The 27,111-nt window shown below is 33.7% G+C and overlaps 1 protein-coding gene across 5 annotated transcripts in view; it reads left to right on the top strand.

Moving 5' to 3' along the window:
* Window positions 1-27,111, top strand: part of PCDH17 (protocadherin 17) — a 98,994-nt gene that overhangs the window by 59,374 nt on the left and 12,509 nt on the right. The window contains exon 4 of one of the 5 annotated variants that reach the window (XM_059143895.1): window positions 19,211-20,523. The exons of the other annotated variants lie outside the window; for them this stretch is intronic. Coding sequence (XP_058999878.1) covers window positions 19,211-19,356 — 146 coding nt within the window. The 3' untranslated portion in view covers window positions 19,357-20,523. Of the gene's footprint in view, window positions 1-19,210; window positions 20,524-27,111 lie in introns of those variants that run through there. 5 annotated transcript variants of the gene reach the window in all.

Genomic DNA, 27,111 nt, shown 5'->3' with positions numbered 1-27,111 from the left:
TCCCTTGTGTATTTGAAGTGGAAATGCTTAGTTTGAAGGAGAATCCATGAGAAAGAAAATTATTTAAAATTTAATTCATAGATAAGACAGCCAATCTAGAATAATTTTAGTTCCTCCAAAGTGAAATATATCACCCTTACATATTTTACTTTTTCCTAAGTCAACAAACATGTTAATATTATGCCAACTAACAAAGGTATTTATTTTTAAATTAAAGACAAATCTATATTTGAATGCATATGAGACTATGACTTTCTATTTTGAATGTATACTAGAGCTTATTAAATTTTAATACAAGTAAACCAATTTAAGGTGACTTATGGTTTAATAAATGCCAGTGAGAACAGGAAGTTAAAAGACGTATAAAATTCAGGAAGATAATTTCAACTTGATAATATTTCATGGTGCAGACTGATAAAAATTTCTGTTACTATTTCTTTTCATCCTCTATTTTCTGGTATCCAGACACTGATATTTAGCATTTTCATGCTTTGAATAACAGTTCTATGCTTATTATTAAATTGTCTGCAATTTTATGGATAAATAAATGAGAAATTTTCCTTTCTCGGCCATGCCCAGGGAGCACACGGCCAGCTTTCATTTCTGTACAAAGACTGAATGTTACTTTGACTAGCTGCTCTCTTCATTTATCAACAGTTAATTTTATCTGTATTAGTTTTCTTTTATTTTTCACTTTTGTAATATTGTTAATGTTTTGAAGTTAACTAGGCTGATATTTGGCAATCTTATTTACAATGAAATAAAACTTTCAAGACCTTTTATTAAAATGAGTTAAGATGTACCATAAATTAGTCCACCTAGTTTCTTCCCTGATAATTTAAATATTTTATTTATTGTAAAATAGTTACATCTGGAAATTCTACAATGCTGTATGTATTTCATCTCCCTTTATTAGATTGCAGCTCTAAAAGTGACAATGCTCAATGAATTAATATAATCTAGAACAGAAGGGAAGAACAAAAATCAATTTGTATTTTCACATTCACTTATTCTACATTAGTACTTTGTTTCTCATTTTTCTTTTTCTTTTCTTCTTCTTTTTTTTTTTTAAGTCTTCTGTTCATGCTGTTCCTTTCAAAGGGGAGGGAAAATAATGCTTATTTAGTTTTTCTAGCTCATTTTGTAAAAGTTCATTTTCCAAATTACCATTCCAATTAAAAAGCAAACATTATGTATATATAAACATGCATATTCATCAGGAAGATAATCTATATGATACAATATCTGATTTTGTATTTATTTGAACTTGTTTTACAATCAAAGCATTTCATGTCCATTTCTCTAATAAATAAACTTTTAAGAGGTTTAAGAGGTTTAAGGATTTCTTCAATTAAAGAAGCAGAGACAGTGGAATTTCCTAGCTTTCCCAAAGCTAAAAGAAAACCATGACACAGTTTAGATTAGAGGATACAGTTCCTGATTCTTCATTTCAAGAGATATAATTATTGTCAGTACTTCCACTTTAAGATATGTCCACAATTTTCAAATACCAAGGAAACTAACAGCTGTTTTAAGGAAAAGGGACACTTGAATACAGATCAACATTTTTTCTGTTTCAGTGTTACAAACTCATAGTGAATTAAAATAGTATTTGAGGAAAAAAATTTTTTTAAGGAAGCTGATATGTTCACTTACTTTGATAAGTATATCAAGGAGTTAGGACACAAAATATATTTTTTCAAATAATACTCAAATTTTCAAATTCAGGTAAACTAAAAAATTTTGCATTGCACTTTCATATTTTATCTTTTTAAAGCTTAAGCATATTATTAGAGGAATTACAGGTTGATTAAAGTAGGGATGGATCCTATATACTTTGTATGGTAATGATAAATTAATTGCTTAAAATATTCTGTATCTTACTATTTCAAATCTGATTGTGGCAATGCAATAATTTAACACTAATTTTTTTAATGTTTATTTATAAATATGCTTTATATAAATATGCTAAATATGCTTTATTTTTTAAATTTTCAACTACTGAGAAATATCTTTTATAAGACGGATTGAATTATTACACAGCCCTTCACTTCAAATAATCATTTTGTTAATTATGTACATCTTTTTATTCTACTTTCTCACACTTTATGATCTTTTATTATGTTTGGAAAATATACATATTGCAAAAAAAAAAAAAAGACCACAGTTTTATAAATCCCTGATTTAAGAAGAAAATCTAAAAACCTATTACATTTTTACGGTTTCATATTCTGTATTCTCTTACAATAATTTATGCCATGTCTTCAGAGACCAATTAAAGTCAAAAGAGTTTGTAAAAATACTTCCAATTTATAAACTGTGGATACATAAATTTTAGAGACCATATTGCAGCACTCAGTGAAGTATATTTTTTAGTCCATCTACGCAAAGAATGGCATATCAGGAAGGTGCAGATAATCAATGGCAACGTGTCCTGGATATTTCGTAGCCAAGTTCTATATACTTTTTCTGGGTCAAGTTAGATGCAAATGGGATCAGTCCTACTTTGATGTTTCAAAAGTTGGATCTTGACTCAGTTATTAAGATGTAAAGGCTAGAAGTAGGTACCTACTTCCAAATATATAACTCTACATGCTGTTTTCTCAGTCAAAGGTGTTTATTGCTCAAAATGCCTGTTGGAGAAGGGTTCTTTCTGCAATATTTTTGGAGCACAGTGTAATTCCTCCATTATAATAGCTACTTTTTTATGTGTAAAATTATGTTCAGCAAGGCCTTGCATATTTACCATCCTAGAAAGCAGTTGTTGAAATTCTAAAAGTAATGAATATGAAGAGGTTTCAATGAGAATGAAGGACTATCCTGGTGTCAGTCTTCCTCTTCTAGGCAGTGATTCCTTGAGGAACTGAATGTCCTGTATTATTAAGAAAAATGTCACGAGACATTAGCTAATTCAGATGTTAAAAACAGATTTATGATCTTCAAAATGAAGTCTGTGTGAATTTATTTATTGTTACATAAACACACTAAGTAGTAGTTTTAGTCTCTATGATAAACAATATAAACGTAAATTTTATTTTGTTTATAGTATCCTGAAGTCTCCTGAAATCCACTGTGATTATTTTAAGGTTTTTAGCCTTTTCTTGTTTCATTTTGTTTTGCTGCAAACCAAAATACAGTCATAGTATTTGGTAGTATAATTGTTCCATTTTAATAGGGTCTATTTTTTCCCTAGTCCTGAGAGAGAACCTATGTAGGCCATTGCCAGATGTATCATTCTAGAGTATATTAATCAAGGATCTGAATCAGAATGGCAACTCCTGTGTGTCCAGAGAGCTGGGTCAGGATGTTTCTATAATTCCCTGATGAAGAGTAGAAAGATATTGGCCTTTGTGTCATATAGACTTTAGTGTTTTGTATGTTATTAACCAGTTAATTGCTGCTTAGCATACCTGCTAAGTAGGACACACTCTTATTCTTGTAAGTGAAGGCCTCAATTATCCAGTTGACTATAATTTTTAGAAGAGGTTCTTACTGCCAGCAAGAAATGAAATAAACTGGTTTTTCTTTTCCAAATAAGTTAAAATTGAGTATATGGGGGCGCCTGGGTGGCTCAGAGGGTTAAGGCCTCTGCCTTAGGCTCAGGTCATGATCTCTGGGTCCTGAGATCGAGCCCCGCATTGGGCTCTCCGCTCAGCAGGGAGCCTGCTTCCCTTCCTCTCTCTCTGCCTGCCTCTCTGCCTACTTGTGATCTCTGTCTGTCAAATAAATAAATAAAATCTTTAAAAAATAAATAAATAAATAAATAAATAAAATAAAATTGAGTATATGCCGAAGAGAAAATTGAATTGCCTTTTCTCTATTGTGAGGTACCCAGTATAAAACAATGTGTCTGGGGCGCCTGGGTGGCAAAGTGGGTTAAGCAGTGGACTCCTGGTCTCAGCTCAGGTCATGATCTCAGGGTCCTGAGATTGAGCCCTGTATCTTGCTCTGGGCTCAGCCCAGAGTCTGCTTAAAACTCTCCCTTTGCCCCTTCCCTCTCTCTCATATGTGCCCTCTCTCTCTTTCAAAATAAATAAATAAATCTTAGGGGGAAAAATGGCTCCAAATATATGATAATGTACACCTTAAAAATTTCAGTACTTCTCAAAAAGGAGGGGCATGATCACATTCAGTTTGCAAATTGTCACCTCTTAATATCAATACTAGCTTATCTCCTTGGTTTTGAGATCTGTCAGAATCGTGTTTATCATATAAAAGCATACAAGATAAAAGGAAGATTGCAAATGAGAAAGAAAAAAAACAAAGGAAAGAAGGAAAGAGGGAAGGAAGGAAAGGAAAATACTGGTTTCTGAAGATAAGTTATGTCTTCAGGGGAAATGGTATTTACTCTGATCATTTCAGAAAAATCAACCCATTTTTAAGGTATAACCTGCTGATTATCAGTTCCCTCCCCCAACTAAGCTTTTCTGAAGTAAAGTTGATTTTGGATAGGAAGACTGGGCCAAATTTAAGAATTATGGACCAATGCAGTAGAATACCTCTTTGCCATGTATCACATAACTCTTTACATTTATCATCACTGTCCTCACAGACAGTAATTTAGTAATTTAGATGTCATTCCCACATTATTAAAAAAGGGATTATGGCTTTGCAATTATTCTTGTACTTTAAGTCTGATCAGGATATCTTGGTTCATGTGGAAGTAAACAGCGAAGAAGAAAACCTGGATTCTGGTTTATTTTTGCCATTTGTCCCTTTAATGCCAGATTTCAGGATCCTGTTGAAGGAATAGCAACGCCCGTCTTCTTTAGAGATGAAGTTCAAGTATATTGATAAATGTGAACACAGCTTGTAAACTCTGTACTTATGTGATATTATAACAGTTGTTCTTACCAAGAAATAAGAATAGATGGTTGATCTTTATATTTTATTTGTATATATTACCTTGGTTTTCTAAACCAGTTACTTTTAACTTTCAATAGACCACATCTTACGAGAATACTATTTCATTCCAGAACACAAAAAGAAAACTGCAGATGGCATAAAATTATTTAAATCCTCCGTTTTCGAGGAATGAATTCTTATTTTGTAAATTTTTAGTAATTTCATGTAAACTAATTTATTTAGCCCTAACACTGTAAGAAAGAAAATCACATTAATTAAATAGAAGAACTGAAAATAGAATAGCATTAGAAAATGTCAGTGTTACTTCAAATAGATTATTTGAACAGAAGAAAATACAGGTTTGTACTTTTTTGCAAACAAAAAAATAAGGGAAATAATTTGACTGTCTTTAAATTTAGAATTAATTCTTGCACTCAGTCTTAAACAGTATCATGCAAAATATATTACTTATTTCAAAGCACTCATTGTGAGATTTAAATGTACTGTTATCATTTACACTAGATGAAGGAAGTTAGTGGTTCTCTTTTTTAAGTAAGATATAAGATTTTATGCATTTTGAGTATTAACAATAGAGATTAGAAAAGAATTCTAAATTGAAATTCACAGTGAGAAAAAAAAAAATGTCTTCCTTCTAAATGGCAGTGAAACTACCCAAGTTTTTATCTGTGTTAGTAGAAGAAAGGAGTCAAATATGAAGGTTGGCAGTGCTCTCATCTATTTAAATTCCTCCCACGTCCATAGTTGATTGACACTCTCAACAAACTGATAATTGCCCACTTGATTTGTTTTAAATAATTCTCAATTTTTCTGGATTTTTAAGTAGACTTAAATCATTAGGAAATACTTGTGATCATTGTGTGGGGCCTTTTTTCTTTTTTATCCTTTATTTATTTACTGATTATTAATACTACACTTTTTTAGAGCAATCACTTGCTTTATTTATGGTAGAAGATCCATTTTTTCTGGAGACAATCTTCCATTCCTTTCGACACCTGCTCCCATTTTTAGAGCCCCTCCCTCCTTGAGGGACATGCACTTGTTTTCATTAAGTTTAAAACCCCTGAATTCAGATTGGTTTTCTGCTCTTCCTAGACTTCATGGCTAGGCAGAGTAGCTCTTATTTATTCATAAAATAAAATTATTTTTATGCATATTAGCCATGTTGCAGAACAGCAATTTAGTAAATTTTTGCATGAGTGTTTCGTGCTAGAAATCTAAGATGACTTTCTTTATTCCTAATGGAATATTAGTTTTATAAGCTATCTTTACAGATTTATGTTAATGTAACATGTACTATATACAACTCATACAGAAAAAAAAAAATGCAAAGATTTTGCCAAATAAGCAGAATAGAAAAAATGTTGTTAAGAAGCCAACCATTTCTTATATCCAACATGAATAGCTCTCTTACCATGTTATTTGCTATTTAGGTTTATTATAAACACATTCCTACCAAAAGTGAGCTATGAACCACTTGTTACCAAATCGCAGTGCTTGGATATAAATGACCACCTTTATATGTTCTTTACCTAGAATCGAAAGTCAAGGGGTATACCTGGGTGGCTCAGTGGGTTGAGCCTCTGCCTTCAGCCAAGGTCATGATCTCAGGGTCCTGGGATTGAGCCCCGCGTCGGGCTCTCTGCCGAGTGCACAGCCTGCTTCCCCCTCTCTCTCTCTGCCTGCCTCTCTGCCTACTTGTGGTCTCTCTCTCTCTTTTGAATGAATGAATAAAATTAAAAAAAAAAAAAGAATCAAAAGTCAAATATCCTAGAATGTTTTTTAAGATCATAGCATACTGATAATGAAATAAAACAGAGTCTATATGTTTAGCATCCTCATCCTACAGCTCAAAACAAAGGTGAATTTTTTTAAGGTTGCCAAGAAAGTTGGAAAGGGGGTCAGAAACAAAAAGGAACCAAGACTACAAGTCTGCTGCACTTCAAATTACATGAATTAAGTTGTCTTCGTTATATGAAATCAAATAGATCATAATCCTACATCTCTTCCCATCATTATTTCAAATGTATTAAAACATATTTTAGTATTCCAGATATTCTTCAGTTTCTTTCATGAATAATAAAGTCATAACAGTGGGGCATCTAAATTCCACGACAGTGAACATCCATAACCTTGAGAAAGCAATAAAATGTATATTTTGGTGTTAACAGGAATTTCATCAAGTGGATTTTTACTTTAACCTGATGTACTTTGTGGCATCATTGGTCTATAAAATGTTCTGAATTGATTGAATTGGTTATATTTTTATATATACGCATAAATATGGAAAGTATATAAAAATACATATAAGAAGAGAAGAGAGGGTTTTGGGGTTTTTTTGTTTTGTTTTGTTTTGCTTATTTTTAATAACATAGGATCATTCATATGCTTATTTTAATTACCATTACAGGGAGATTCTCATGGGAACCAACTTTTCTTGTTGACCTTATAGAGAAATTGAGGTTACAGAACATTTACCTGTGCAGGGGCACAGTTGTGAAGGAAAATCAGGTTCCAACATTGGTCTTTCCTGTTTTGTAAAGATCATATTGGTTTCTCTTAATCTTCCAGGGAAACAGCAGGCAATTATTTCTGCTAATGTTACTGAAAACACCAAAGAACACCATATTGTGTTTTGAACAGTTTACAATACTAATTTTGAGTACCATCTAGTGAAATGAATTCACCTGATTTACAGAAATCATTAATGTGACCCCCTCAAAAAATATGCTAACATATTGTCTCTCACTCTGAAGCTGATTCATTCAGGTCACAGAGATATAATAATCAGAGATGTTGCCTTGTAAAATGGCCTTGAGTACTGCCAAAGCCAGTTTTCAGAGCTGAAGGACTCAAATGAGCAGTCACCTTCACGTTATGCAGCATATATTTATGAGGGGAAAAAAAGTGATCTTTGGCACCATGTGGAAAGTCAGAATAGAATGTACCAGCTAATCATTTCATGTCAACTGCTGAAAGGAAAAAAAGTAGAAAAGCCTTGACATCTTTATTTCCTCACTCTGATTCAGTTCTATGTAAACAGAGCTCCGTTTTGACAACTGTTTAGCTCAAGGCGCAGATTTGAAGTATTAAAGATAATGGCGTATTTATTAGATTAACTTTTGCCAAGATCTTTTAGTGTCCTAGATAATTACTAGCCATGGTACATTTGAATGGTTTCGGCATGTATTATTGTAATGTGTACATTCCCTTGTAGGCATTGATGTTGTGTCAAAAGAGATATTAGAGAGTCTTTATTTAGTTATGTTTCATTGATTTGTGTTTTTAAAGTTTGTATGTGTGTGAAATAATTCATATCCCTGGTTTATTTTTTCCCCAAATTAAAGAAAGAGGTGAGGTTTCCTTTCTATTAATTTCCTGAATTTTAAAGAAACTATTCTTTCGTCATCTTTCTAATTTTAATTATTGATCTGTCATTCTTTGATTACTCAAGTGAGCACCACCAGAATTGCTTCATCAAATTTGCACATTATATTTCTCCCTTCTGTTTTGTATGATTAATTCATACAGTCTCTTTGCATACTTAGATTTTCATTCGCGATCTAATGCCCTTTCATCCTTCTTTTATTTTTATATTTGTTTTTACAACAAATATATATTTATATTTGTTTTATATTTTTATTTTTATATTTGTTTTTTACTGTTTTACTTATTAGATTTTTTTTACAAAGCATGTTTTTATCACTACATTTTATAACTTTTAATTTTCTTTAAAGGTTTTTGATTTTAAAAATAAAGGTTTTTGATTAACTTAATATTTTGTATGGATTTTCCTAACAGCCCCTTATTTTTGTTTGTGGCTGTGTGGATTTTTCTCACAAAAGAAATTAAGATTTTCTTTCTTTCATTTTTCTTTTTCTCTTCTTTACTTTTCTTTCTTTTTTATTTTTATTTTTATTTTTTTAAAGGGGAGTGGGGCAGAAGGAGAGGGAGAAAGGAATAATCTTAAGCAGGTGCCATACCCAAGAGGGAGCCCAACACAGGGCTCCATCTCACGTCCCTGAGATCGTGAGCTGAGCTAAAATCAAGAGTCAGACACCCAGCCAAATGATCCACCCAGGTGCCCCAAGCAGTAAAGATTTTCTACTGAATTTTTCTATGTATGTAGATGAAACAGCTTTTAATTCAGTCAATAAATATATGATTGTTTTTCAGTTTTAAAGAATAAAAAGTCATATTAGTTTCTAGAAGAAAAGTTAACATTACTGATCCCAAATAAGATTTTCATTTTTTTAATCACTTTTTCAGAGACAAATCACAGGGTGTTAACCTTGATCTTTCTTTACTTTCTGGGTAGATTATCATTTGTCATGATTTACCCAGAAAAATCTCTGTCAGCACCTGTTGTCCAGGCATAGTCATTAATAGTGGTCTCTATCATTTTCAAAAAATACCCTTGCTTAGACAGTATGTCATATGGTCACCTGTTATTTATGGGTGACTACTACAAAAATGCAACATAAAAAGAAAAATGTAGAGATACACAGAGTGAGGAATAATAACTATACTTGGGATCAGGAGAGTAATTTTTATTTTGCTACTAACTATTCTGAATTCCAATTTTCTCACCTGGAAAATAAAGACATTTTATTGTATGATCTCTAAACCTCTCATCCTTAAAGTATAAATTATGATACATAATTACATTTCCCTTGAGATTGAAATTACACAAAGACTGTGGATGTATATAAACAATAGTTGCAAAGAAGGAAGTTTAGATGGCCTGAGTGTGGGAGGGAATACTTGCTTTCTTTTGTTTGGGGTTATACTGAAGTTGTCCAAATATCTTTGGAAAAATATAAACGAAGTGTGTCAATGTGATTATTATTCTGTATGTGAGCAGTAAATCACATACATGGAGACCTGAAATAGGCTCTAAGAAAAGTTCAGGCAAACAATTCTGAAAATAAGGTTCTTTCCACAATGTTCAATAAAGAGCTAAATAAGATGTAATTTTTCGAGGGGTGCCTGGGTGGCTCAGTGAGTTAAAGCCTCTGCCTTCAGCTCAGGTCATGATCCTAGGGTCCTGGGATTGAGCCCCTTATCCAGCTCTCTGCTCAGTGGAGGAGCCTGCTTCCTCCTCTCTCTCTCTGCCTGCCTCTCTGAAAAAAAATCTAAAAAAGATGTATTTTCTTGAGTCATGATTTCTTTGAATGGTAATAAACCATAGGTAAATAATGAATAGAAGGCCAAACAGGAGCGCCTGGCTGATTCAGTTGTTGGAGTAGGTGACTTTTTATCTCAGTCGGGGTTGTGAATTTAAGTAGAAATTACTAAAAAAAAATTAACTCCTAAAAAAAAAGAAGAAGATAAACAAAAACTAAACTTTCTTCATTATTTTCTCCCCATATTTAGATATGGCAGAAAGAATTGTTAAAAATGGAACTTAATTGATTTTTTTAAAAATCAAAGAAAAACAAAAACTAACTTTACTTTTCATAGTTTATCCAATTAGTTTGTGATGGTAGTACTTTGAATTCCTGATTTTGTTTGTTTATTTATTTATTTATGTACATAATTGAATAGAAGTAGAGCATGGGAAAAACCTGTATGGTAGCCACGGAACACCATTCTAACCTTCAATCTGCTTCAGGTTTGTGTGGCCCAGGTCAAATCCTTTGCCTTTCTGGTATTTCTCAGATTTTTCTATTAAAGAATCCCTAAAGGCAAAGGACAGGAAATGCATACGTACCTCTCACAACTGCTAGAGGTATTAGATTCTCATGTTCTAGTTTTAAAATACCCAGAATTTTGCTTTCTGCTTTCAAATGTTTGTTTTAACAGGGAATTCATGATTTAAATTGCTTTCCATCTAGTCATCTTATTCTTCAGGAAAACGGATCTTCACTATTTGTGTGTATCTTGAATACATTTTCCTCTTAGAGAAGCATAGAGACAGAACATCAGTGTTTCTGGAATTCTGACGCCATTCATTCCAAAAGTGCCCTAGAGGGAAAGAATCATATATTTATGGCTTTTTCACCACCACTGTGTAAATTAATACCACCCCCCACCAAAGATTATGTGTAATACTCGAATTTGGCCTGAGAAGTATTATATTGAGCATATTAAAAGCAAAAGCGACAACAGGAATGGCATGTTTTGCTCTGTAATGCTCAAACACTGAGCCCCAAGACGAGTGGCTTTCACTTCAGCAGACTCCACATTCACATGGAGTTTATGTGCAAATTTTGCTGTACTTTCTTTGACTTGCCAGCACTACCCTGCCATTATAACTTCACGGCAGCCTTCACTGAGTGGTTTCTGTGAACTCTTCTAAGTGCTTGGCATGCATGTGCGTGTTTCCTCCCCACAAGGGCCCAATGAGGATATCCCCATTTTGCAGATGAGGAAAGGAAACAATGTAGAAGTTCAGAACAAAGGCGCTAAGATGTTAGATCCAGCTAGGGGGTCTGCCAAATTTGATTTCAGCCCTTTCTCCTTATTCTAACTGCCAAGTATTATTTATAGCTGAGAATGCAGTTTTAAAGATCGAAATTTTCAACTCCCCACCCCGAGCAGAGAGCTAGAGCGGAGCTGGTAGGCCTCTCATAGATAGCCTGCATTGTGCTCTCCGGGTAGTGAAAGAGCTCAGCGGTGTCACATGCAGCTGCATGGAGCAAGACAGGCAGGGCCTGATTTATAAATGACCCACATACACAGAAGCACACTCTCCCTTCCTCATTGTCTTTGCCACATTCTGAACCCCTGCTGCTGACTGTGCCTTCAAAAAGTGGGGAAAGGAAATAGCTATTAGAAGCAGGCACAGCCAGGGATGCTGGCAGGCTCCCATGCGACACTGGCCTTTCTGTCTCTCTGTGAAAGTGTGTATGCATCTGTGTGAATGCAGGTGCACATGTGCATTGGTGTGCCCCTCCCTGGCCGTGTTTTTAGGTCCCCAGTTTACTTTGATCAATTTCCACATATGAGACAGTTAACTTGTTTTGGAAATGTTACTATTTTTGTAAAGACATGGACTCCTTGGCCAAGAAATTCATTAAAAAGGTCATAAAAGGTGCTTTCTTTTTTCTCTAAGTTTTGAGGTTTGGGGGTTTATTAAGTCACATGAATTTGGATAAATTTAATCGGGTCGTTTTCATGTTTGTATGTGCAACCTGTACCAGATATGCACTGTGTGGCAGGAAAGAGAATTTTCTTGAGGGAGGAAAAAATCTTTAGGTAATTTGGGAGCATAGCAAACTTATTGAGGGAGTAAATAAACCCGGTGGGATATTTCTCGATTGGGAACACAAGGGAAGTCTAATAAATTGAAGGGTGGGAGTAAGTGTGTTCAATGGAGGGAAAATACAGAAGAGAGAACAAAGAAGATTGGAAGAAAACAAACTCTTACTCAGATGTCCTCCTAGAATCACTCCAGTGTCTGGGATTGAGGGAATGAGCTCTGTTCCTCCTCCACTTCCTATTATGTTTTATTGTTCCTTGTTGCTAGGACTTCAAATTAAAGCCAAAATTAGTATTCTTAGTACTATAGTTAGCCACCCCACAAGTTAAGCGGGTTTTTGTAAACTAAACTAAGAATCTATTTCACTATGGCTTTTTTATGTAATAAAATAATTTTGAATCCCAAAGTCAGAAGAAAGAATAAACTCTCAGAATAGAACTCATTTGTACCTGTGGCATGTATCTAAGCTCAGTAATTTTGCTTGCACTGTCCTCTAGTGATGTTTGCTTTCTTTCATAAGAAGAATGTTGACTTGCCTTTTTTTTTTTAACTGTTTTTTTGTTGTTGAAGTAAGGAAATTCACAGAGAATTTTTTGGTAAGATTTCTTCTGACTTAGTTGGATGTTTTAATATTCTTAGATACCTGTCCTCTGACTTCAAGACTAAAATGACTGAGAATTCAGCTACATAGGTTTGAAATCCCTGAAATTTGATCATAATCCATCCTGTACCTCGTAGTGTATCATTCTGTTTCGACATCAAAGTAACATGGATTAAATGATTTTCTCCTCTCTGTAGCCATCGTCAAAGATAATGATGATTACATGGCCTATTATGCCTTCATGGCTTTTGGTAAGCATTACAGATTATAAAATCTGCTCACTAAAGCAGTCTAATAGTCAGCTGAACTTTTGTAGAAAACCCAAAGTGTATCAAGCATTGTTTCCTTTTGATTATAGTTGTGATAGTATAAATCCGTTTTTAAAATTTAATTTTGCATTCTTTTTCTAGGTCGTCATAATGATTGAGATCCAAATAGCAAGGAAAGATTAATTTAATAGCTCTTTGCTATTGTAAAGCCCAGCTCAGTGACTCAAATCCCTACCAAGAATCCACAGAAAGCTAAGATACAGGCACGGTACTTGAAGACATTATTTGAAAAAAAGTAGCAATGTGTAATTTGCTATGCTGCAACAAAGCATGCATTGATTTTTCATTTAAAGAAACTGAAATAACATGGCAGAAATATTCTACTGTGAACAGTATAACAAAACAATATGAGATAAATTTCTTGCATTTATGTGTAAGATAATAATGTCAGTTTTTACATATCATTAGATTCAATCACTTGGAGAGATATATAACCAGGGTCTATGCTTAGGCTTTGCATTTGCAAAGGGCACGTGAATACTCAGTAGCTGATACATACAAAGATGTAACATATTCTATATGTTACATCTTTGTATATGTACTTGAATATCTATACACACACATTTTTTCATTTTTGGGTAGTTCCAAATAGACCAGTTATGAGATTTGGTTCCATTTCTTTGTAGACCTATTTGATATTTAGTTATTTAGTCTTTCCCCCTCCCACAGCATTTGTTTCCTTTCGTGAAGTAGAGTGCTGCTATAGACTGAAGGTATGGATCCTTCCAAAGTTCATATGCTGAAACCTAATCCTCGGTATGATGCTTTGGGGAGATTAGGTCATGAGGACGAAGCCCTCAAGAATGGGATTCATAACCTATAAAAGAGGCCCCCTTCTGCCATGAGGACAGAGAGAAAAGACAGCTTTCCACTAACCGAGAGCTTTCCACTAAGCCCTCCAAACACTGAATCTGTAGGTGGCTGGGTTTTGGACTTTTTCTTAGCCTCCAGAACTGTGAAAAATCAAATTTCTGTTGTTTATAATCACCCAGTCTATGGTAGTTTGTTATAATAGCCCAAAAGGACTACGGTAAGTGTTTACAGAAAAAAAGATGACTTAATATTAATATGCTGGGACATAAAACCCTAAGGAAACACAATGATTATATGTGTATATACTAAACTAACTTAAAAAGAAATGCTTTTGCTAATAATGTATATAACTTTTGCTAATGTACAGTATATTTTGGTGAAATTAAGTATCATATATTTTTTAAGATTTTATTTATTTATTTGGCAAGGAGAGAGTATAAGCAGGGGCGAGATGCAGAGAGAGAAGAGGCAGAGGGAGAAGCGGACTCCCCACTGAGCAGGGAGCCTGATGTGGGGCTTTATCCCAGCACCCTGAGATAATGACCTGTGCAGAAAGCAGATGCTTATCTGAGCCACCCAGGCTCATATTTCTTAAGGGAAATATATTTCTGCCTTATTTTTTCCACTTAAGTGAAAAATCAAATCAAATGCTGTCCATACAAGCATAAAAAGTGACTATTTTAATGTTTATTCACTCATTTCCAAAAACGTGGGAAAATTTATTAATATATGCCTTCAGATAATGGCTGAGTTTCTGACTAAAAATATACATGTAGTTGAAGCCATATTTAATATATGAAAATGTGTTTTTCTCCTTATAAGACACTTTTTTATTTGTTAATCCAAATTCCCATGCATGTATGTGTACATACCTACAGTCACATTTTGTTTAAGAGCCTACTAGGATGCATGGAATTTTAAGTGAAGTTTCCATACACATGATACTGAAAATGTGATTAGTATACAGAAAAATCAAAAGTAATAGAAACTGGGGCGCCTGGGTGGCTCAGTGGGTTAAAGCCTCTGCCTTCGACTCGGGTCATGGTCCCAGGGTTCTGGGATCGAGCCCCACATCGGGCTTTCTGTTCGGCGGGGAGCCTGCTTCCTCCCCTCTCTCTCTCGGCCTGCCTCTCTGCCTACTTGTGATCTCTGTCTGTCAAATAAATAAATAAAATATTTTAAAAAAAATAAAAAAAAAAAAAAAAGTAATAGAAACTAAAGAGAGAAGTCTTAGCAATCTTAGAAAAGCAGCATAGAGAGCTATTAATTTGCAGGCATTTAAAGAAAATACTCTATTTCGAAACTTCATGGGATATGGATAATCTTACACGTACACATGCACACAAATATATTTTTCCTGGGTGATTTCAGTTAAGCCTTATACACAGCAGCATCAATTTTACTAGCACATGGACCCGTCTCTTATGCCAAATTTAATTTATTTATGAATCATAATATAGAAGACAACATTTTAGTTCATTCCTATAAATCTTGTTTTACTTTTCTGGAATCTATTTTTTAATTTGCCCCATTGTCATTCTCCATAGTAATTTTTTGCCATCTGGGCATTTTATATTTTGAAGGTTGTTTGTTCAATTTTTGATTGTTTTGTTTTGTTTTTTGATAATCTGTATTAGTTTCCTATGGCTGCTGTAACAAAATACTGCTAATTGGATGGCTTAAAAACCAGAAATTTATTTTCTCACAGTTCTAGAGACTAGAAGTTCAAAATTAAAGTATTAGCAGAGCTATACTCTCTCACAGTTCTAGACAAGGATTCTTCTCTGCCTGTCCCTCGCTTTTGGTAGTTGCCAACACTTGTAGACAAATCACTCCCAAGACTGCTTCCAAGGTCCTATGGTGTTCTCCTTGTATGACTGTCTCAATGTCTCTTGTTTCTCTTCTTAAAAGGAGAGCAGTCAATAGGATTTAAACACACCCTAATATTAACTTAACTGACTTCATCTTACATAATTATGTCTGCAAAAACCCTATTTCTAAATGAGGTCACATTCTGATTTTCTAGGTGGACATGGATTTTGGAGGAGCAGTATTCAACCCCGTCTACTCTCTTGACCCTGATATTCACTTCTGCCCCATTTACAAAATCCATCAACTCCCTCCCAATATCATTCAAACATCTTAACTCTTTCTAGCATAACTCTAAGTCCCATATCTTATCTAAATATCAACTAAAAGAGTCTAACATCTCAGCATCTAAATCAGGTATAGGTGGGACTCTGGTGTGGTCCCTCATGAGCAACTTTCCTCTTCTTCCACAGACCTATCAAACTGGAAAAGAAATTACTTGTTTCCAAAACACAATGGTGGAACAAGCATTGAGTAGACATTTTCCTTCTAAATGGGAGAAAATGGAAGGAATAAAGGAACTACTAATCTAAAAGAAGTTGGCAATGTAGAAAGGCAAATTCTATTAGATTTCAAGGCCTGAGAGTAGTTCTCTGTGTTCTGGTGCTTGATGCCCTAAGTCCTCTTGACCCTCTGGGACAGTAACCCACCCTTCCTGGTCCCCATATCTGTGGCTGTACGTTAGCATAATTTTTCCTTCATTTTGTCTCATCTCTGTCCTTTTCAGTCCACATTAGGAGTGTTACATAAAATTCTCAAAGACTGTCTTCTGTGGAGGTTGAAGGGATTCACACCATTAGACAAGCATGTTCTTTCTCCACAGATCTTTCCTCAGTGACCTTATCTCTAATCCTAACTTCTCTTATGATGATGGTTGATTGGATCCATATATCACACCTTAATCTCTATAGCAAATGGCTGTCAAGCCACACCATTGCCCTTGTTTCCTGAGCACATTATCTGGATAGGCAGAGAATTTTCCAAATCAGGTGTTGGTTCCTTTTTGCTTGGAAGTTCATTCCTTAATTGATCTCTTTGTTCTCACATTTACTATAGCAGAAAGGAGAAATCAGGCTGCATCTACTACACTTTGCTCAGAAAGCTCTTTAGCTAAACATACAAATTCATCAATTATAATTTCTTCTTTTCAACCAGCATTTTGTCCAGGTTTTCTGCCACTTTATGACAAGGATTGCTTTCTACTGTCCAATAACATTTCCATCTGAGACCTTATAAGAAATACCTTGAACATTCATATTTCTATGTACTTTCTGTTCTTGATGGTAAAGCCACATGTTATCCTCAAAGATGATAGAAACTTTCTCTCTAGCTGATCTCACTTCTGACTGAGCTCTGAGCAGAATCATTAAGTTTTTCCCAATAAGTTATTTCCCAGTAAGTCTATATTTTTTCCAGTAGTCTCCTCAAGGCAATCTAGGCTTCTAAAAATCGTGCATCTCAAAACTCTTCTAGCTTATTACCATTACCCACTTCCACATTTTTAGGTATTTGTTCCAACAGCACATCACTTCCAGACACCAGAATCAGTACTGGAGGGCTGCCGTAACAAAATAATATACTAGGTGGCTTAAAATAACAAATTTATTCTCTCCCAGTACTGGAGGTCAGAAGTCCAAAATCGGGGTATCATCAGGGGTCTCTAATGACTCTAGAGGAGGGTCCTCCCTTGCCTCAAGCTACTTCTGGTGGTTGCGGCAATGCCAGGCTTAATACACTAATCTCTTCTATCTTCACATGACATTTTCTCTGTATGACTGGCTCTGTGTCTCAGTTTTCTTTTAAGAACATCATACTTTGGATTAGGGCCCACTCTAATCCAGTATGACTTCATCTTAAGTAATTACATTTGCAAGGACCCTCTTTCCAAATAAGGTCATATTCTAATGTTCCTGGTGGACATGACTGCTGGGGGACGATATCCAACCCTATACTCTCTAATTTCAATGAAATATATTTTTCTGAACAAAAGAGTTCTATACTTATGATTCTTATTATATTATTTTAAAAAATAAATGCTATACCTTGAACATATCTAAAATATGTTAGGTATTGATTACTAAAATATTAACAAGTGAATGTAAATTGCCTTTTGCATAGTAAAATGGTTAGTGGATAGAAAAAAAAAAGTCCAATTTATGGTAGGATTGAATACTTAAGAGAATTGTGTCAAATGCACAAAAGGCAAATGAGTCTGGTAACAAAATAAGAATAAATGAGGGTTGTAGACTATAAACTTTTCCTCATATGTCTTTAGTAAAAACCAGGTTATCGTTTCAGAATTTTAAATTGAACATAGTAAGAAGGTGGCTTACAGATAAATTATATTTTTCTGTAAACCAATATTCTGTATATTCTGTATTTTCTTTTCTGTGTTAAATATCACAATAGGCATCATTAAACATGTGCATGAGGGAAACTTATTTTCAGGTGTTTCCATCTGTTGTGGGAATATACTTTAAGAATAGGAGAGAAACATACACAAATTAAACACAAAGCCAGGGGAGAAAAGAAAAAAAATGAAAGAAAACATCTGCAGGGCAACAGTGTGGAAAAATGTTTGAGCTGCCTGTTATTAACTACTCAACCTGTTTTACATTGGAATCCTGCATAATTACATTCCAGGGGAGGAGCAAGCAACAGATGTTGAATAAAGGTTGAAAATAAGAAAATGAGACTATTTAAAAAATAAAGCTACTTTGCTCACCAACAGGCTTTTTTTTTTTTTTTTTTTTTTTTGGCAGGACTTTCAGATGGCAATCGATTTCATATATTGACTATGCATTTAGATGCAAACAAAATGTTCTCTTTTTTTTGCCTAAGAAACTGATAAATTATACATCCATATATACCTAAGTTTGAGGTTCTTAAAAAGCAAAACAAAAACAAAATGCAGCATTTCTTTGAATTTTGTAAAAATAACATTTATATGTTGGGTAAAAAAAGAAAAGAGTTGAGATTGTTACAGAAATATATGTATATCTCATTACTGAAGTCAATATGCTTTTAAAAATTGAGGGTTTCTAAGTGACTGAATAAAGAGCTAAGTTTCAAACAAGTTCCAGACAATCCATATCGAAATTTTACTAGCAGTGAACATTTTTATTAAAGCCTTATTCTCTAGAGATATTAAAGAACAGACAGTCTGCAACAGATTTGGTGGCCTGCTTCCTTACATCTTCTAGCCAGTATTACAGAAAAGTTTTTATTTTATGTAGGATAAATAAGTCCATCATCACAAGCATATTTTTCACATTGACCTAGGCGTTCATATAGTTACTTTGCATTGTTTCTCTCTCATCTAAACTGAAATACTCTCCTGAAGTAATTTTCTTCCAATAACACTAAGTTTTATCTGGGGAAATACCAATGACCATATCTTTTAGGGATTGATCAGTTGAACAGATTTTAATATAAAAATTGCAATCAATAGAGAAGGATTCGTGATTCAATTGGCCCTTTTTTCCCACTTGGTTTTTCTATTTGTTAACTAAAAATATTTTATTTTTCAAGCATTCCCGACTTTGCTTTCCTTTGCTATCCTCACCCTACACACCATCACAACTAGACTTCAGTCTGTTGATCTGCTTCCTCCAGGTGAGCAATTTCTTCATCTGCTAGCTTTCTGCTCTGTGATCCGAATTTTACTTGTTAGATGATGGCACTCGTAAGACTATACACACATAAATGCAGAACTTGTAGACTTTATTTCTTTAAAGAACAGTAGCATAGTGAATAAGTAAGTTATTCTATTATCTTTGCATCAGTACTATTAGGATTTCAGGAAAAGCTGTGTAACATTAAGGATTGAAAAGAGAATTTAACTGTTCATCTAGATCAAGGTTTTTCATGTTTCACGTTTATTGTTGTTCTTCAGTGAGTTTAAGTGCTCCAGTTCTTAATTACTTAATGTAAAAAAAAAAAAAAAAAATCACCGCTTACACAAATTTCACTTTGGAGTGAGTGTTAGGAAATGCTAGGGAAGAAATTGGTGGACTGGAGAGAGAGCTAGTATAGGAAAGAGGTTTGGTTATTTTTCTTGGATTTTGGTTGTGGATGTAGAACAAGCCATGTGACTGTTGTAGCCTGAAGAAGAATCTGTGTTTCACCTGAGAAACTGGGTCCACAAATTCTTCTTTCACTTTGGACAAGCAATGACACTCCATATTAGAAGTGTTATTTTATGGAAATATATCTAAGGCTTCTTTACACATTACTTTGTAAAATCTGTACACATCACTCTGATACAGAAAACACATTGAAATTTGAAATAAGTAGATGGATTAAGTGAAAGACAGAAAGAAGTATCTATCTCAGGTGAAATTTTAGTTCATCACATTATATTTTTCTGTGTTTGAAGTGTATATTGTCCAAGCCTGACTCATTTGAATGCTTTTGAGAGATCTAATTGGTTTCTGTGCAGTTTAATTTCTACACAAGGGGCACAAGCCAGGGGAGAAAATTATTTTATTAGGATTTTGTAGTGCTTGAAAAATATACATGTATGTTATAGCAATCTAACAATTACTGTCATATTTATTTGTGTTTCTTTACTTCATGCCAGAAAAAGAGAACAGGTTGCATTATTTCTGTATGGAAATGAATGGAAATGGAGAGAAAATACAAGTAAAGTCCTTAAACAGATGGTGTTACAGTGAGGGGAGTTTTACTTATTTCTGATTTGGGGGAGTGAGGAGAAAGTTTGACAATGTGAGTGCATGTGCATATATGTATACTGACACATCTATATAAAATTATCCCTGTTAGTGATTTCACATTCGTTAAATTAAAATCAGTAGGGAAAAAGTTTTATTTCTCAATTCTGTAAAAATTAAAATTAAAGTTAAGGATAACATTTATACCAAAGAAACATTTTGGCTTTTAGAATGTAAATTTCCTCACATTGTTTTATGTGTTCTTGAAAATCTCTTTCTCTTAATCTGACGTTGATTCTTTGCTCATGTGCACATACATGCTTCTGGTGCATGTATAGGTGTGTGCACATAAACACCTGGGCACACACTTGGACTTCACCATGACTGTCTATTGATGGGAAACACAGGGTCATCTGGGAGCTAGGGCTGAATATAGGAAACCCAAAGATTGTTGTAAAGTGGATTAGGCCTTTATTTTTACATCCACTAAATAATTCCAGAAGATTTTTGTCCTTAGGTAAGGCTCTTTCCATTCATTTCCATTTGATATGGCAATGTGTTTTTTCATCATGGGTACAAAGGGTGCATATATAAGGATATGTATGCTTGCCTTTTTAGTTGTATTCCTTTATTGATAAAGTTATGACATATTACAATTTATCTTATCATTTCAAGAATTTTTTTCACTTAATGTATTAAGATAGTAAAGCTCATGAATATTTTCCACCACATATATACTACAATAAAACTCTTCAGTTTAAAACTCAGTTACTGGAGTCCACTGATTATAATCTTTTCCTACCTTTGCACATATATATTTCTTTGATTTTTAACATACTAGAATGATCATATGTAAAACAACCATTTTGTGTGTGTTATAAAATAATCATACTGTTTTTTGTTTAAATCACTATTATTTCTCAAATATATGGTTCACAAGATACCACCTTTATGTTTATGGATAATAAGTAGATCAATGAGTTATATGCTAGACTGTGAAATTTTAAAATAAGTGATTAATCTTACAATGAATCATGTATATTTGGAATTTTATGTAAAATTATGTGCAGATATATATGTTTTTAATCGTAAAAGCATCATTCCCAATAGATAAGAAGTTTTTGTTTGCCAAGTACTTCTCACTTAATAGTTTTTCTATTTTGCTGTACTTATTACAATGACTTTATTTACCATAATAATTAAGTAGGTAGTTTTCTTTTGTGATCATGTATCCTTTTATCAATTCAGTGAATAAACACTAAAATACCTCTTTTATTAGAAATTTGCCAAATCAAATAGTTAAATTTTATTCCATTTTTATTGGACCTTGGATTTTAATACTAATTAATTTTAGATGAAGGAACATACTCATCTGAACCAGTAAAATTAAAATAAGTCACGTAAAAATAGGGTGACACTCTCTCAAATTCAAGTTGTTCTCTCTTTTTGTGATCCCAACTCTGTGGCCACTAGCAGGTTTCACATTCTCCAATCGACTCAAGTAATTACACCATTCTAAAGGAATTTTAGGGTCCAGTTAGAAGGTTGCTGTCATTTTCCTAAAGATTGCTGTGAAAAAACATTGTACAAATTTGACTTGTTCAAATTGAAGTTCATTAATTTTGTTTTATGCCAGAACTGCCTAAAAAATTTATTTGGACCAGATTATGGAGGGTTTTGAAAACCAAATTGAGTAGTTCTGATTACAACAGCGCCCCTTATCCACAGTTTTGTTTTCCATAGTTTTGGTTTCCTGAAGTCAGCAATGTGATCTGGAAGCAGATGATTTCCCTCTGACTTATCACCAGGTGGTCAATAGTAGTCTTACATTACATCATAGCATCTACGTCCCTCACCTCACTTCTCATCACATAGGTATTTTCTCATCTCACATTATTACAAGAAGGATGTGCACAACACAAAATGTTTTGGGAGACCTCATTTCATGTAATTTTTTATTACAATATATTGTTATAATTGCATTATATTGTTAGCAAATATTATTGTTAATGTCTTAAAGTACCTAATTTACAAAATAATTTTTTTAAATAAATTTTATTGAAGGTATGTATGTATAGGAAAAAACAGTGTATAATATATAGGGTTGGTACTATCCATGGTTTCTGGCATCCACTGGGGGTCTTTGAATATATCCCTGTAGAAAAGGGAGGACTCCTGTATAACCTTTTTCAGTAATGACCATGGAAATTGTTAGGCAGCTACTCAAAAATAGCTTTGGCAGCACAAAGGATCACTTCTTCTAAGATGGAGCATACATATTTTTAGGGGGAAAAATTCAAATATAGCATGCCTGAAATTAAAAAAGACTGTCTCAACGAATTCTCCTTGTGATGTCAATATGAATTTCCTCTTAGATTGGATTTAGACTACAAGTCTGAAGATAAACTTTCATATATTTATTTCCCTCTTAATATTATCATGGGGAACACACTTCATTTTTATCATCTGTTCTTTGCTCCAGGTAAGGTTGATTATCAATTAAATCACAGAAAGTACTCTCCAAGATAAGAAAGCATTTAAAACATCACTGTAGACACCTTTTGATGTTTATACTGCATTATGTATGGATAAGCCTTCATATCCTTTAGAAACACATTTTTATCTTTGCTCTGATTCAAGGGTTGCATTCTCCAATAGCATTTTGACTCTGGTTTGATTACATAGCAGGGTGATACAGAGGAACATATCTCCTCTCTTTCTATATATGAATTTCCTGACCTCTTTTCCCAATTTCCCCATTGCTTCAGTGAGCTTTAATGATTACAAAATATTAAAGCTGTTACATAAAAAATGACTTGTCATTGCCAGTAAAATCCATTACAGGAAACACTTCTGTATATTTACTCCAGAACATGATATTGAGTGTATTGATTTTGCTTAAATTTTCATTCTTAGGATGACCCAATCATATGGGATAAAAAACATCAGCTTCCAATAAACTTATAACACACTAAAGGTAATACGAACAGAATGGTTTTAGAGAAGTAATTCCAAGAACAGGCTTTCTTTAAAATGTCAGTTATCTTTTTTTTCCTACTCCTTGTGTGTTTTAAAACCATCTATAATAATAGCAGCAATAATTGTGACGGTATTAGCACTTTGACTGTGGAAACTGTTTTAGTAAGATCAAGGTCAAATTGTATGGGTTCAAACTATCTGTGTTTCATTCTAAAGTTACCTTTGGGACACTGTCAATTTTAATAACTCTTTAAGGCAAACTTCATCTCACAGAGGCATTTTTGGTAAAAGTATATGTTTATTGTCATCTGTGTGTGTGCATATAATACATTTCCATAAATTTATTTTGTATTGCTTCTTTCTTTAAAAACATGATGTTTTTAAAATACTGATCAGAGTGAGGTACCCCTCTGTTCTTTCGGAACCATGTCCATATAATTTAAGGTAACTGAATTGAAACTTAGATCTATCTGTAGAGTAGCGTTCTATGAATTTAACAAAAAGCTTTGGGAGAGTAGAATGTCATTGAAAATATAAAAATATAAAAATCTTTCTGGAAAATCTGTCTTTTGGGATTCCCAAATCCTATTGGCAGGTGTTGATTACTAAGTAATAAGCAAGAGAGGATTAGTTGCATCTGAATTAACTCTATTTTCTGAGAATGTTAAAAATGACACCCGATTCTGTGTACTTGCATCTAGCAATTGAAAACAAACAAGAGCAGGAAATAAATGAACAATGGGATTTAAACCGGTAAATAGTTAAACATCCCAATAGAAATCAGATAGCAAGTCTGAGAGAAAAACGCTAATAAGACTATCTTGCTCGCTTCTTGCAAAGAGTTCGGCTTAATAGGCATGTTTTCATTGACCTTCCTTACAGGATTACCACTTTGCTGGGAGGATGACTTGAATTTTAGATGTATTCATCCATGTCATCAAAAATGGTGTCATTATCTGAGATGGGGTTAGCTAACACAGGCAATAAAAGCATAAGAAAACATCCTCTTTAAAGATGAAGAATAGTAGCATACTTAAATAGTCTTGGGCCTGAAATTCAGAGTATTTCTTTAAGTTGCTATAATTTTAAATTTGTCCTTGTAAACCAAACAGCTTTCTTTATGCATACCAGAGCATAAGTTTATCGCTGCATATAAATCAGGTTCTTTTGGAAGCTGAATTAACCCTTTCAAGACTCAAACATTATAAGGACTGATTAATTAATTCATTTGTGATGATAGCTATCAGATAAAGAATGAGAGAGAGAAACAGCTGACTTAAACTATAAGAGAGAAACTGGCACATTTGACACAATGCAGTAGAATAAAAAAAAAGACAAAAGGAGAAACGTAGGAGTGAAGTAGATGCTGAGTAGGCTTAGGTTTTTAGGGCACTCACTGTTTTCCGTAATTTAAAAGTATAAAGAGGTGATTATTTAAATATAGACTTTAATTTCAATAAAAGTGTCGCTGATTTTAAAAAGTCCCCAAGGGGAAAATATTCTGACCTCTGTGCTTCAGTGGATGTATTCCAGGCAGATGCTTATCTTATTAAAAATTATAATAAATAAGTAATAAATATAGAACTTTGTAAGTTCTCAAGAGTAAGTAGAGAACTTTGAATTTTTATGTGTGGTACTTAACAGGCAAATGAGATGTGACTTTATTATTATTATTTTTTTTTAAGTAAGCTCTAGGCCCAAAGTGGAATTTGAACTCATGACCCTGTGATCAAGAGTCACATGCTCTACCAACTGAGCCAGCCAGGTGCCCCAGAGCTGATGTGACTTTAAATCCTATATATCTCATAGCAAAAGAGAGCCACTATGTATAACTTTGTTTACATCCTGGGGTCCTTGTGAAAGTCAATATCACAGCTTCATAAATGAAAGGCTTTTTTATTGCTTGGTTTGGTTTTGGGGTTTGTTTTCAAGTTTTTATTTACAAGTCTAGTTTCAGTGGTTTTGAAATATGTAGTTTGTAAGGAGTGGTCTTGCTTATTATAGATTATCAATAGTATTTGGTATCTTTTTAATGTCTTCCTTTACATCAATGACAGCATTAGGGTGTGAATAATGAGTGTATTCTGTGTGCTCAAGGAATGGAGCGTGAGAGAAAATACCATGGTATCAGTATCTTGATCCTCAAGGGGTATAAGGATCTCATTGAAGCAGACAGATTAAAAAAGAAAAAGAAGAAGAATTAGGGAGCTAATGCTAGAATACATAATTCTGTGAGAAAATGGCATTATCTTCATCCAAAATAGAAATACTTATTTTGGACAAAGTTTTCAGGAATTTTCTGTAGTAATTTATTCTTCATGATATCCAGAATCAACTTTGAAAAGTTTCTGAGATTCAACATCTACCTTATTTGTGGCTCTTCTCCTTGTAGGAGTATTTATTACTTCTTTCCTAGTTACCAAAAGGATCTTCTTTCTTCCAAATCTTTCCTCTTCTGGCCTTCTCAAAGACATTTAATCTTTCAGATATGTGATTATATGCAATTTTATGGTTGGTTAATAATAATAGCAAATTAGAGGAAGAATGAAGAAAGATAAATAGATGTAGGAAGAAGAAATATTTTTCTAATGCAGAATTATTAAATACAAGATTTATATAGTTAATAGAAAATAACAGTTGAATCAACATACCTTAAGACTTTCTTTAGTTTAGGAGGCGTAGGATGAGATGTGAGCACAATGGGGTCACAATGAGGTCAGAATGACTGTGCCAGTGATTAATGTCATATCCTATTGTGCTCCACCAGAGATATCCTGGTTGGGGCCCAAACTCTAGCTGTCTGTTTACAGAAATAATGCTGATTTGAATGCTGCTTGCCCTGTGGCTCATCTCAGTTTTGTATGTTAATAAATGTTGTCTAATATCTTTTCAATCAAGCACCTAAATATTTCAAGAATCTTCTGAGACATACCATACATTGCTCAGGTATCTGTAACAGTGGTCCGTGGCCTGCTTCATTACATTTGTTTTTATTCAGAGAGTTTTCATTGTCTTTTAAATCCCAGTGAATTTTCGGTAAATTATTTTTTTATGTTTTGGCATTGCAATGTATGTTCTTTGACTTATAAAGCTGGTCTTTTACTACCCTGTGAAATGCACAATCCTGTGTGGGTATTATTTCACTTTCTAATCCCTTTACCTGGATCATCCTGTTCCTGCTCTCCACTATTTATTGAAACCCTGATCATCCTTTGAATTGCCATCAAGCACCACTTCTTGTACAAAGCCTTTCACAATATTACATTTTCCCTATATTTCTGTTGCTTGACACTCGTATGACATAATTCAAAATGTAATTGATCATGAATTATTTCCCCTAGATGGTTTTAAACCTATTTTCTAATTTCTAGTCAAAATTCAAATGCTTTAGTGGGGAGATAAAATCTTACAGCCTGGAGAATTTTAGAAGTGGATAGACATAGGTTTACTTACTACAAACCTTTTCTTGACACAACCTTATTATTCTACAACATTCCATTCAAGATGCCTTTGCTCAAAAACTTCCAATGCCTGAAGCACAAAGTTGGTGTTTTATTCATTCTTACCTTCTGAATGCTTGAGCATAACTTCTTGAAATTAACTACTGAGCTGTACATCTAATATTGTCACTGAGTTTGAGCTGTCTTTCCTCTGGTGGTTCATTTGAGTTGTACTGTTTTTCCTTGAGAAGCCCTGTCAGAGTCCTTTTCTCAAAACAAAAACAAAAACAAAAAACAAAAAAAACAAAGTTTGTTTCATTACTATAGTAAGCTTCAGAGC

The sequence above is a fragment of the Mustela lutreola genome, chromosome 13 (assembly GCF_030435805.1).
Source record: "Mustela lutreola isolate mMusLut2 chromosome 13, mMusLut2.pri, whole genome shotgun sequence".
Classification (NCBI taxonomy): domain Eukaryota; kingdom Metazoa; phylum Chordata; class Mammalia; order Carnivora; family Mustelidae; genus Mustela; species Mustela lutreola.
The sequence above is the reverse complement of the archived record's forward strand: the minus strand, read 5'-3'. Positions and strand labels throughout refer to the sequence as shown.